The sequence below is a fragment of the Panthera pardus genome, unplaced genomic scaffold (genome assembly GCF_024362965.1).
Source record: "Panthera pardus isolate Hobbes unplaced genomic scaffold, ASM2436296v1 HiC_scaffold_6, whole genome shotgun sequence".
In the NCBI taxonomy this organism is placed as follows: domain Eukaryota; kingdom Metazoa; phylum Chordata; class Mammalia; order Carnivora; family Felidae; genus Panthera; species Panthera pardus.
In genome coordinates this window covers 18,282,828-18,295,893 of record NW_026526991.1, presented here as the reverse complement: position 1 = coordinate 18,295,893, position 13,066 = coordinate 18,282,828, and the positions used below count along the sequence as shown (strand labels likewise).

The following is a 13,066-nucleotide window of genomic DNA, read 5'->3' as shown; positions in this document are numbered from 1 at the left end:
TGTAGACAATCTAAAACTGGGAATTATGGAGCCAGAAAGGCCCAGGGTTAGGAAACAAGAAAACCGAAAAGGTAAACTTTACAAACAAGGTGTAATTACACGTTTCGCAACCAGTGAGGTACATAAACCTGATCCCCAATTCTGAATACTTTGACACATTTTTAAGCCCGTGCTTTGGACCTGCCCCAAGTTAGCTTTTATGGCAGAACACAGATGGATTGAAGAAGGATGTCAGCTTCCATGGCTAACAAGAACGCTTTGTTTTTCTCTCCGTGTCTTCTGAAGTCTCACTGTGAGTGTAAGAAACATTACCGCGATTACGTGCCCGGAGTGGGGTGCAGTGTGATCGATGTCTGTACACTCAATAACCCCTGTCACAGGAATGCTAACTGCACTACCATCGCACCAGGCCAAACCAAGTAAGTCTGTTCAGTTCTATCACCATCATTCCAAGTGCTGGTCAATCAGTGCTGTGCCTTCCTTGAAGGGCAGGAAATGTGTCTTAGTCTCGTATTCACCCTCACCCCCACAGAGCACGATGCAAGAAGCGTAGTAGGGGCTCAATAAATCTTTCTTTAATCACTGAATCATTCAACAGTCGTTTCCTTTATAATGACCATCAGAACATGCTGAAATACTGACCTGGCCCGGCAGCTCGGTAGTAAGTGGTCAGAGCGTGGGAGAAGGAAACCACCGTTGCTAGGAAAACAAACATCTGCTGTGAGGACAAGCATTTGACCTCTAATGTATATACCTGTTTCCTCAGTCGTGAAATATTGCTTGCTGGTAGTACCTAACAAGACAGGGGAAGGTGAATAACATGAGTGGTGCTTCCTGGACTCCAGGTTTTACAAGAAGGGGCTTACCGAGAGAAAAAATATTTGTGTGAAAATTCCTGAGGCAAAGGTGCTCTGCATGGTGTTAAGAAGATGGTGTTCGGAAGGGAAGGAGCTGGGTTTGAGTCTCGGATCTGGTATCCGCCAGGGGAACGACCTTGGGAAAGTGGCATCATGTCTCTGGTCTTTGTTTCTCCACTTACAAAATGAGCACAGTGATGTCTACTTCACAGTGTTGCGAACATTACATAATAGAATGTTCTAGAAATTACCATAGAGCTATTATGTTTTTATGAGTAGGTGAACTGAGGCTAGAATCCCAGTGTTTTGCTCCCAGACTGAGGCTTCTGCCTTCTGTTCTCACTGTCATCGGCGTTGGAGAAGGACTCACTGTCACTGTAAGCTCAAAACCTCGGAGCACCTGGGTGGCCCAGTCGGTTAAGCATCTGACTTCAGCTCAGGTCATGATCTCATGGTTTGTGAGTTCGAGCCTCACGTCGGGCTCTGTGCTGACAGCTCAGAGCCTGGAGCCTGCTTCGGATTCTGTGTCTCCCTCTTTCTCTGCTCCTCCCCCACTCACACTCTGTCTCTCAAAAATAAACACTGAAAAAAAGTTTAAAAAAAAACCATAGTCGACACTGAACCATAAAATTATTAAGCAGTTTCTGTGCTCCCAGAGCCCCTTTCTGTCTTCTTTGAAGCTTATTCTTTTTACAGTTAGGTCTCAAATGTGTGGGTCTGCCCAGATAGGTTTTGTGATTTTCATGTTTTATCTGGGCAGATAAGTAAGTCTGTAATCACTATGGGTAAAGTCAAGAGAGCTTGATATCAGAACACCTGGGTTCAAGTCCCAGCTCTGCCATTTGCCTTACCCTCTCTGAATGATGTTTCCTCTGTCATAAAAGGAGGAGAATTGTACCTCCTACCAGGCCTGTGAGCAGGATTAAATGAGAATACGTTCATCAATCTCTGAGCAGAACATGGCATGTAGAAATCACACATGTGAGTGCAACACCAACATGCCACAGTCATGCGTGTAGACACGTATGCACCCAACACTCGTGTGTGTAGCACGTACGTACCTTTTACCATCCTCTCAGAAAGTCTGAGAAGAATACTTTAAATGCTTTCTCTCCTTTATAAGTGGCATTAAAGCTTGTGTTTAGAATGTCAGTTGCGGCTGTCAGTGGATTTTAAGAGTAAGTGTGTCCCTCACAAACCTCGTTGATCATCACCCCGACCAGAAAACGGACTGTCTGGAAAGGCTGGGAAGAGGACTAAGTTAAAGACTGGAGATGTTACATTGATGAAATAAGGGGCCATCACTCATTTAGTTCAGGCAATTTAGTTTACCATGGACAAAGATTTGTTTGTTTAGGCCTCCCCAACATGGCAAGGAGTTTATGCAGAATATTCAAAATCATACTGTGTTAGTCACAGAAGTCCACCCAGTAAAGAAAAATGGGCTCAAACGTGGGCTGTCCCACTCACCACTGGAGTGACCTTGGACAGGTCACGTAACTTTTCTGAACTGCAGTTTCTTCCCCTGACAGGTCCGCTAAAGGACAAGAATATCTCCCTGGAAAGAGTGGAGTTGATGCATATAAGCATCCTTTTAAAGTTGAAGCTCCATGTTGATTATTACTAAGAACAAGTATCTTCCTGCCCTGCCCTGGGCACTACATTTTAGAGGGCTCCATTCAGGTCCTCCACTAGCTACACCAGGGCAAGGGACTAAAGGACTAAGGGGACCTGCTCCCCCAGAGCCTGAGCCCCCCTTATAGACCATGCTCAGATGTCCAGAACCCCATAATTCTCTGCCTAAATGTCTCCAAACCAGCCTCCAGGACCTGCACAAGCTCTTTCGGGTATCCTTCTCCCCTGGGTATGGCGGAAGCTGATTGTTTATGGAAGGTGTGGATGAGCAACTTTGTTTCCACCGCTCTCATGAACACCCCCTTGGCTCCGGTCCCACCCAACTACTGTTCTTTTCTTCTAATGTTTGTTTATTTTTGAGAGAGAGTGTGCAAGTGGGAGAGGGGCGGAGGGGGGCGGACAGAGGATCCAAAGCAGGCTCTGTGCTGGCAGCAGGGAGCCCAATGCAGGGCTCGAACTCAAGAAACATGAGATCATGACCTGAGCTGAAGTCAGACACTTAACCGACTGAACCACCCGGGCGCCCCCCCAACTACTGTTCTTTAAACAAGCCAAGATATTCCCAGCTCCACACACTTGCAGATGCTTTTCCCCCCACTTAGACATAGTTCCCTCTGCACCTCCTCGGAGTCAGGCTAATGCACTGATCCTTCACTGTTCAGCTCAAGTGTCTTCACCTCTAGGATGTCTCTCCTGGACTCCCAGTCCATTCAGCTCACCCTGGGCTCCCAGAGCAGCCCGGAATGTTTCTGTTATAACACTGATCACCCTGAACTGTGATGAGTTCACAGCACAGAAGTGATGTGCACAAATACTGCCACCTACAGGCTGTGTGATCTTGAGTGAGATTCTTAACCTCTGCCCCTATGCTCCCTCATCCATCTATAACAGGGCTAGTAACAGAACCCACCTCGTAGGATGGTTGTATTAAATAAGACACCATAGTAAAGCCCCTACAAAGGTAACTGGGAAAGCAGCTATCAATAGAGGTTAGCTGTTAGGATTACTGATCTCTATTCCAATTAGAATGTAAGTCCCTGGGAATCCATGTCTTACTCATATTTATTGCAACAACTTCGGTCATCGATTAAAACAATGACATGAGGGACAGTTTGGAGGAATAAATGAAGGAATGAAGTGAAGAAGTGAAGGAAGGAAGGAAGCCTTTTGGGACACCCTATAATTTCACTAAGTCTCATCCAGCACTCTATGCAATTAATTCCATCCCGTAACATATAAAATGCCAATATCTTATGGGTGTTTTTATTTTTTTTTTAACTTTTTTAATGTTTGTTTATACTCAGAGAGACAGAGCATGAACAGGGATGGGGCAGAGAGATGGAGACAGGCTCTAGGCTCTGAGCTGTCAGCACAGAGCCATACGCGAGGCTCAAACTCAGGAACTGTGAGATCGTGACCTGAGCCGAAGTCGGACACTGAACTGACTGAGTCACCCAGGCTCCTCTCTTCTGGGTGTTTTTAGAGCCATAAGACAGCAAGAGACCTTTACTCCTAACAAAGAAGCAATTTACAAAAGAGGGCCCTGATGTGAATGTGCCACGGCCAACTGAGAACATCTAAGTCAGAAAACTGTCTCCTAAAATCTCAGACTCTGGACCAAGATTTTAAACAACAATAGAAAGTATTTATATCTCATGCATTCCGTTCAGCACTGTGACCATTAAATTACGATTCTCCTGCCATCCTTAGGCAAGACAAGTCAAGTCACTTTACACAAAACAGACCATTGGCCTCATAAACAACTTAGAGAACTTTCAGAGAGAAACATACTTAGCAGTTTGTAAAAGTTCATTGTCTTGCTATTATCGGCTGCCTTCAAATGAAATTTATGTGATTTCGAACAAGGACTATTGTATCACTCCTAAGAATTACCAATCTCCCCGTGTGCTTCTCAAATTCACTGTCTTGTTGCACAGTGCTTAAGAGGAAGGGGATGCTTGAGCAGGAAACTCTTAGTAGACTATTGTTTCATGGTTAGATCTACCTCAGTGACTCCTTAAAACAAGGTTTCTCAGGCTCAGCACTTGATATTTGGGGGCTGGAAAACACTTTGTTGTGGGGGCTGTCCTGTGTGTTGTAAGGTGTTTAGTGGCACCCCTGGCCTCTACCCACTAGATGCCAGCAACACCTTCACCTAGTTGTGAATATATCTCCAGACATTCCCAAATGTCCCCAGGGCTGGGGCAAGGAGTAGGGGAAGCGGGAAAATACTGCTCTGTAAAAATCCCAAAGGCTCAGTCAGTAAATATCTGCCAATCTTCCATGCAGCCGGGAAACTCAGATGTATTCTAGAAATATCTTAAATGGTACTTTCTCCTAGAACCTGTCCCATATTTCTCCAGGCACAGTCACTTCCTCCTCCGTGTCCCATAGCATCCTATTCAATCTTCCGTTGTGGCATTTCTCCGGAACGTCAGCTGTGTGTTTGCGGATTTGTCCTGCTATATCCCGGCTCCCCGACAGGACTGGTGGTGTTATTGACACCATCTCTATCGCCATCATCATCACTATCATCATCATCATCATCATCATCATCATCATCGATCATCATCTATCAAGTACTGAGCTTTTCCTGTGTGTCTGTCACTGTGCTAGCTATTCTCCGTGCATTATCTCTTCCATCAACAATCCTAAAGGTATTAGTAAACTCATCTCATGGAGGAGGAAGCTGACACTGTAGGTGGCTAAGTGGCTTTATCATGTTGCTAAAAATTGTTTCCAGGCCCATCTTCAGCAATGAGACACTAAAAGGACAAGATATCTGTTATCATCATCTTTGTAGCCCTCCTCCCCAGCCAGGTTCCTAGAGTTAAGTAGGTACTTGGTAAATAATCAGTTCAACAATTAGGCATTGTCCCAAGTGCTGGAATATAATGAGGCATGAGTGGGATGCAGATTCTAGGAGAGCTTCTCATCCAGCAGAGGAGACAATATCTCAGGAGCTCATTTTGGTGGGGAGGGTTGTGCTAGAGGAAGGACCAACAGACTGCTCCTGTCGGGGAGACTCAGGAGGCCAGGTAAGACCCCTTAGAGCAGGTCACACCTGAGCCATGAGGAGAGCATTAAAAAAGAAAGCAATTGAGTATTGCCAGAATTTGCAATGCGCAGCAGGAAGGAGACATAAGCAAGATCCCCCTTTGGGGGTCTTTGCATGCCATGCTAAGTACTTAGACCTTCTTCTGTAGATAGATGGAGTCCATGAGAGTTTTAAGAATGAAGGTTTTCCGGATTTCCCTTTTGGAGAGACCAGTCAGAGGGTAGATGAGGGGAGGGAAATTAAGAGCAGGAAGACCAGTTAGGAAGTCACCGCAGCAATCCAAGCAGGGAACATAAAACTCTGAAATGTTAGTTCAGCCAACCTGTTGAAAATATGCCTATTTGCCACGGGACCATATTTGGAAACACAACTGAACTCGAGTGTATAACTGTCCTTTGGAAGCCTCTCCTCTTTATGAGTCATGTCTGCGGTATGGATGACCGCAGCCTCCCTGCAGCTCTCGTCTCTGCAGTGCCGCTCCCTGACCTTGTGTTTGGTTCTTCACTTATCCCAAGATCCCGTTGAATGTTGCCTTCCTAAGCACCTTGCCAGATTTAGCCAGCTGTCAACTAATCTTTGCTAGGTAGCAGTGGTGTGCCAGAGCCAGGGTTTACTGAGGCTCGAAAGCTGATGGTTGAAGTTTCAGGATTTTGCAAGCTGGTTTTCCGCACGCTGGCAGTTTGAGATTGGCCACGGTGGGAGTAGGACCTGTGGAAATTGGCAAATCCTGAAAAGCAGGGGCCCTGCCCCAACTCCCGCTGAGAGCTGGCTATTAAACACTTACCAGCACAATACTGCCAGTGGGCCTTTAAACTTCATCCTTAACTGTACTTGTCTTTTATGAAACTAAACTATTGTATAAAATTTCTGCAGACTTCATTGTTTATATATTCATTGCAATTCAATTGCTACTTATCGTTCAGCTGTTAATTATGTACCTGTTCTGAACCAAACCCTGCCCTAGATCCTGACGTTAAAATAGGGCATAAATATGCACACGACCCTTGCCTTTTCCCTGTTCTCAGTGTAGATGCAAAAGCAGATACAAGTCAAATAACTGCACAGGTTAGGATGAAATTACAGCTGGGATTGCTGCTACAGAGAAGGGCTACATGGTCCCATGAGAGCACACACTAAGGCGGGTAGGGTCCTGATCTACTGTTGAGGGTGTGGGGAGAGGTGGCCGATAGCAGAAGTTTCCTATGAGGAAGGGTCATTTGAGCAGACATCTCAACTAGGAAGACAGGGTAAGGGGGAGATCTACTAAGCAGATCAGTAGCTCTACATCTTGACTTGGGGCTGACTTCAGTAGTCTATTCTGCCTCAGTGGTTCTGTAGAATCTAGAATCTGCATTTATAATAAGCACTCCAAGTGACGCTGATGTACATGGGCTCTTGACCACACTTTGAAAAATACTGAGACGAAGAGTGTACAAAGATACCCAGTATTTATACATATGCAAAATTTATTAAATATCCATTTCTCGTGGACCTACTATATGTCAGGTATTGCCACAGGAATGCTCACCTCTATTTGTGCCTCTCCTCTCCTGGTCTTGACCCTCTTCTTCTGGGCACCGTTTTCCCCATCTGCAAAATGAGGGAGTTGGACTGTAGGATCTCAACACGCTAAGACCCTGAGAATGTGTTTTCACCCTCCCTGTAGATGCACTTGCCGGAAAGGTTACGTGGGTGACGGCTTGACGTGTTATGGAAACATCATGGAGCGACTCAGAGAATTAAACACTGAACCCAGAGGAAAATGGCAAGGAAGGCTGACCTCTTTCATCTCGCTCCTGGGTATGCAGCTACGGGTACAGGTTTCCACGTAAAGGGCAACCTTCTTTCAGGCAAGACACCTCCAAGACACAATCATTCAGAAAGGGGTGGGCAGGAGAGGCAAGGTTTATCTATTGGAATTGGCCCTCCTAGGGAGGCATCTTGCAGGGGAAAGGGAAAGGGCAGGCAGCCTTTTCCAGGAGACAAGGAGTTAGGGCCAAGAGGTCCTGTCAAGTAGCAGTTCGTAGGCAGAGTCCTGAGGACAGGGTCCTGGAGTCACCACAGATTAACTGATCTGCAACAACAATGAGACGGGGCAGCTACTGATGTGAGGATGGAGACTGTCCTCTTTCCCTTGACCTTATGGGTCCTCCAGGTGTGAAGCAAGGTTGGCAGGTAATACTGGGAAAAGAGAGTGACTAAAACCTGAGGCTGTATCCATGTTCTGCAATGGGTGCCATTTGACTTTTGAGAATAGTATTGGTTGGTGTGATCATCTCACACCTGGCTGGATGTTTAGGATTTTTGCCCTCCCCCCTCCCCCAAGGACTAGTTGTCTGTAGTGACATGTCCTTTCCCAGTCCCCCAGGCAGGGTGACAATCTAAAACGCCCTCATCATTTCCAAATGCACTTCAGGGGTCATTACCCCACACCCCCTTGAGAATGAAATAATACAGCTGATTGCAGCCTTGGACAAGTCTTTCAATAAAACACAAGTTTGGCCAATCAACAGAAAATAAAACACAGACTTGACCAATCGACAGAAGTTCCAAAATTGCAAAATCTAAAATTTACCAGTCACCAAAAAATGATTTCCCAGAAAGAGCACAAACGGAGAATGGGTCAAGGCCACATTGTCTGCATAAATCTTAACATATATCCTGCACAAATGCCCTTCTCTTTCCAGGGCATCCTACAGGGGACAAGCATTTGTGGCATGCCTCAGGCTTCTTACAGCCTTCCTCTAAGAACTCAGACTATCCAGTGACAGCAGACAGGGTGGCAGAGTGTTCTCTGCAGGTTGTGCTCTCGAACATTTCCCTGGACAAAGTCCTGTTGACCTTCTACCCATTTATGTAGTGCTGGTCAACCTTGCCTGTTGTGTGAAAGCCCGGGGCCCACCCTGATGTCCCAGCTTCTCCAGGGGGATAGAAACAGGACCAGCTACATAACTTGTAGGACACCATGCGTAATGACAAGAACTTCTTGTTCAAAAATTATTAAACATTTCAAGATGGTAACAGTAGAATATTAAGCCAAGCATGAGGCTCTTCTGAGCTGGCCTTGGATGGAACTAGGGCTGTGTCTTTGCTCACTGGGATGACAACTGCTCAGAGAGTCCGGCGCAGGGACGGTGACCTGCTGGGATTGGCTGAGGATTTTGTCACATGACCCTCATAGAAGGTCTCATTCCAGGGTCTCCTTGAAGGCTGTGGCTGCAGGACATGCCACACAATTATGCAGAAGGTTTGGGGATCATGGCATTATGATGCCATTCTTTCTTAGAGAGCTTCCTAGTTTACCAAGGCCTACTCATGCCAATGGGAACAGAGAAGCTCTTGATTCAAAGGGCCTAAATGGATCCCAAGGGCCATTGCTTGATTTTACTCTTCATGTGCCACTAATTCATTTGGTGTTTTCTTTCTTTATGAATTTCTACTCCTAAGACAAAGCCTATGCCTGGCCACTAAGTAACCTGGGACCATTCACTGTGCTGTTGCCCACAGACAAGGGACTAAGAGGATTCAGTGTAAGTATTTACAATAAAGTGGGAAACCTCTATTAAATGAAACCTACTGATGATAAAGATGATGATTTTGAGAGACTAAAATGGAGAACTATTTACAGAAAGTATACAGATTGTAAACACACAGCTCATTGAGTTGTCACAAAGTGAATGTACTTGTATATCTAGCGAGACCATTACTGGCTCCCTAGAGGACCCAAGGATGCCCCCTTCCAAACATGACCCCTTCAAGGGTAATTAATGACTGAGGGATCTTAACTATAGTCATGTGAAAAATAGGATTTACATAATGCAAAACTGCTTACTTCCTGCAAGAATTAACCTAATATATTAGCTACATATTTATTTCTTATAATCATCATAAATGATAACAGTGGTAGAGGAAACTAAGAGAAAACTGTGGTCTTCCGTGTGAACAGCTGTTGTTTGAGGTGATGTCATGCAGTGGGAATGAAGCTCATAGCGCCTGGTGGAGGTGTCCTATCATGAGGGTGTCAATGAAATTGTTACACTCAGATTGATGGAGATAATGGACATATTGATTTGCATACAAGTGGTTTATCTTCATCCACGATATTTTGTCACAATAATTTTTGCTGCATGGAATAAAAACACAGGAAGTTCCAGAACGTCTCACCCTAATCTGTCACCGCCATTGGACAATCTGAGATGAATCAACAATTTAACTTCAGAAGCACCCTCACATCTCTCCTACTGGGGAGGACAAGTCACAAATATTGAATGTCTCTGCACTATGCACTTTGCATGTGGTCTCTTGTTTAACATATAGGTTTTATTTACACAGTTAATAAAAAGCATCTGTTGACTGATTGCTGATGATATATAATATTGACAAAATGTCGATTCGGTCCGGTGGATTGCAAAAACCCTAAACTTACTGTTCAAAAACTCCATGGGTCTAGTCTGCACTTTCTTTTCATGCTATTTCTTGTTTCATTTCCATACGCTCCCCGGGCTCAAGATGATTCCCTGGGTGCCTGCACCTTCCTCGCTCCTGGTGGTTTGAGAGGACATTGAGCATCGCCTCCCACTCTCCAGATTGTGCTCCCCCCAAAGTCACCTGTATCTGAAAGAGCCCAAGCCCAAGTTAGGGAGCCCTGGCATTGATGTCTTTGATTGGCCAATGCCTGCCTCACAACCTCATTTTCTCCTCCAAACAACAGTGGAGACTGAAAGAAGTGGCTCTCTCTCCTCAGGTAAAAGAGCTCTTGATGGATAAAGAGTCTGCTCAGTACTTTGTGAAACTCCATGTAATTGCTGGGCAGATGAACACTGAGAGTATGAATAACACAGACACCTTCTATACCTTGACTGGAAAGTCGGGAGAAATCTTCAATGACGATAAGGTAAGGGGCTCTCTGATTTTCACTCCCAGAACAAAAGCGTCTGCTGAACCAGTGCCCACAGCCATCTCTGTCTGTGGTTGGGCTTGCAAAGTTTATGAAGAACTTCTTTCCTTCTCCCTTGTTTGTCAAAGCACTTCCCTATGAGGAAAGAAGGGAAGAACAACCCCAGGAAGGACCAGGCAGGAGGGGACTGTTGTGAAAAGAGGGTTATAAAGTGTGGGATTTTGCTCTGGTCTGAATTCATTGTCAAGAGAACATCATTCAGGTGCCAGGGGGAAGGAGAAGCTTTGTAGTAAACCTGTTTCCTGGAAGCACCAGCCCAAAGCCAGATCAGCTTCCCTCTTACAGAAGGAAATAGACTATATTTGCTTTAGGTTGCTGGAGTTTATCTTTCCTCTGCAAACCTAACATTGCATCTCTCCTAAGGCCGTTAGGTCTGTTCCATTGTTTGAGTAAAACTACCCTTCCCTGCCTCACAAATAACTCTTTCTGTGACTTTACTGAGCAGGAAGGCACTTGATTACTAGAATGTACGTGTGTGGGTTATGGCCTATATCGTTGCATTTCACCAACTACCAATAGCTGATAGATTATTGAGCACTTACTCTATACAAAGTACTGAGGTGAACCTTTATTTGCGTTCTATAAGACTTGCAACAACCCCGTAAAGGAGATTTTTCAAGTGGGAAAACTGAGAGGTCGCAAGTAAGGGCCAGAGCCAGGATTCAAATGCAGGTCTCCTTGACTCCAAGACCTAAATCATTAAGCAGTGTGTTGTACCGTGTGTGTGATGGATAGATGGATGGGTGGATGGATGGATGGATGGATGGATGGATAGAAACCTAGATAGATGGATGAAAATTTTACTTCTTTTCTCACAAGGACATTCTTTCACTCATTCATTCATTCATTCATTCACTCACTCATTCCTTCATTTATTCACTCATATTTCTTTCTTATAGCTTGTAAGAGCCACATAAAGGAAGAAGGAATTAGCTTTAGTCATTTATGCAGCAAAAAAAATTTTATTGTGTGCCTTGTGTGTACAACGCTCTAAAATAGGTGATAAATTTACAATAGATTGAATTGTTTTGCCCTTTTTGACCTTGTGGTCTATTGGGGGAGACTTATGATTGCTTCTTCACATTTAGAAATCACTGGTAGTCATCAATGATTTCACACATTATCTCATCTGATCTTAACAAAAGACTAGTCAAATCAAGCAAGCAAATGCCATCTTTCCCATTTTGGGTTAAGTGACTTACCCACGCTCATATAACCCGCAAATGGCCAGACCCAAGGACTTAAGACTTCTAATCCAGTACTCCTTCAAGGATACCAGCTTAATTTTATTTTTCTTGGTGTTTTAGGACAATCAAATAAAGCTTAAACTCTATGGAGGCAAAAAGAAGGCAAAAATTATACAAGGGAACATAGTTGCTTCCAATGGGCTCCTGCACATCCTCGACAGAGCCATGGATAAGATGGCACCCACGTTTGAGAGCAACACTGAGGTGAGGCATTTCAGGTAAAAGTTAGGTCAGTCCAAAGCCATCTTTCTTTGTTCCCTGGAGAGTCATACTGAAGAAGAAAATGTACGCTATGTGCTTGTCCTTTGTGTGTGCTAGGACCCCAGCCATGGGGAAAATGGGATCATTTCTGTTTTCAGTAGAATTCTGGGTACCTCTGCCAACAGAAGGAAAAGCCTACAATAAAGACAGGCAAGATCTCAATTTTGTGACCTCTTTTATGGCCACATATGATGATTCTGTCCAGTGACCAGTTGTCATGAAAAGTTATCCCTCGTGCTTTGTGGAGGAGGGCAGTCCTCACCGCAATAAAAATTTATTCCTTTTGACTCATTTGGTGATGGCCAAAGTCTATTTCCGAACATCTGCACATCTGAACCACTAATTCAATAACAACAGGAAACATTCTATATGTGTTGCAGTTGACCGGGTTCTTTTCCATCCACATTCACACATAAATTCTGTCATGAACCTTTTACTGTTGGGACATCTATTTCTTAAACCACCTTATTTCTTCTCATGATTTTTAGAAAACCATAATGACAATGTTACAACCAAGATACAGCAAGTTCAGATCTTTGCTAGAGGTATGTACTTTTCATGAATTTCTGGAAAATGGTTTTATGTCTTGTCTTTTGTATAATGAGCAAGGGTGTCAATTATAAATATGTGCTGAGGAATTACTTCAAGTATTTGTCAGAGATAGGTTGTAGATATAAAATTTCATTTTTCAAATGCAGGAAACCAATGTGGGACATGCTTTAGATGAAGACGGGGCTGGTGGACCATACACCATTTTTGTTCCAAGCAATGAAGCATTAGTTAATATGAAGGATGGCACTCTTGATTACCTCCTTTCTCCAGAGGTATGGTATGCTACTTACTCTGATGGCATCATGTCAGCATTACTGCCTCAGTCTGCACCCATACAGATTTTTCCCTAAACTAGGGATGTCCAATAAATAACATATGTATCACCACCTACCCTCCCTCAACCAAGGCAGAAATCGTTAATCAATCACAGTTCTCTGGAACTATGGTTGTGGCTCCAATCTCCTGGTCAGAGTTCCAAGTAGCTATTACCAGTCAGACT

At 44.3% G+C, this 13,066-nt stretch overlaps 1 protein-coding gene across 3 annotated transcripts in view; it reads left to right on the top strand.

The window, feature by feature from the left end:
- STAB2 (stabilin 2) overlaps positions 1–13,066 on the top strand; it is a 164,681-nt gene that overhangs the window by 47,276 nt on the left and 104,339 nt on the right. For all 3 annotated transcript variants that reach the window (XM_053895983.1, XM_053895982.1, XM_019446618.2), the window contains exons 9-15: positions 286–419; positions 7,217–7,350; positions 8,998–9,080; positions 10,295–10,444; positions 11,815–11,958; positions 12,504–12,560; positions 12,714–12,839. In XM_053895983.1, coding sequence (XP_053751958.1) covers positions 286–419; positions 7,217–7,350; positions 8,998–9,080; positions 10,295–10,444; positions 11,815–11,958; positions 12,504–12,560; positions 12,714–12,839 — 828 coding nt within the window. The remainder of the gene's footprint in view (positions 1–285; positions 420–7,216; positions 7,351–8,997; positions 9,081–10,294; positions 10,445–11,814; positions 11,959–12,503; positions 12,561–12,713; positions 12,840–13,066) is intronic.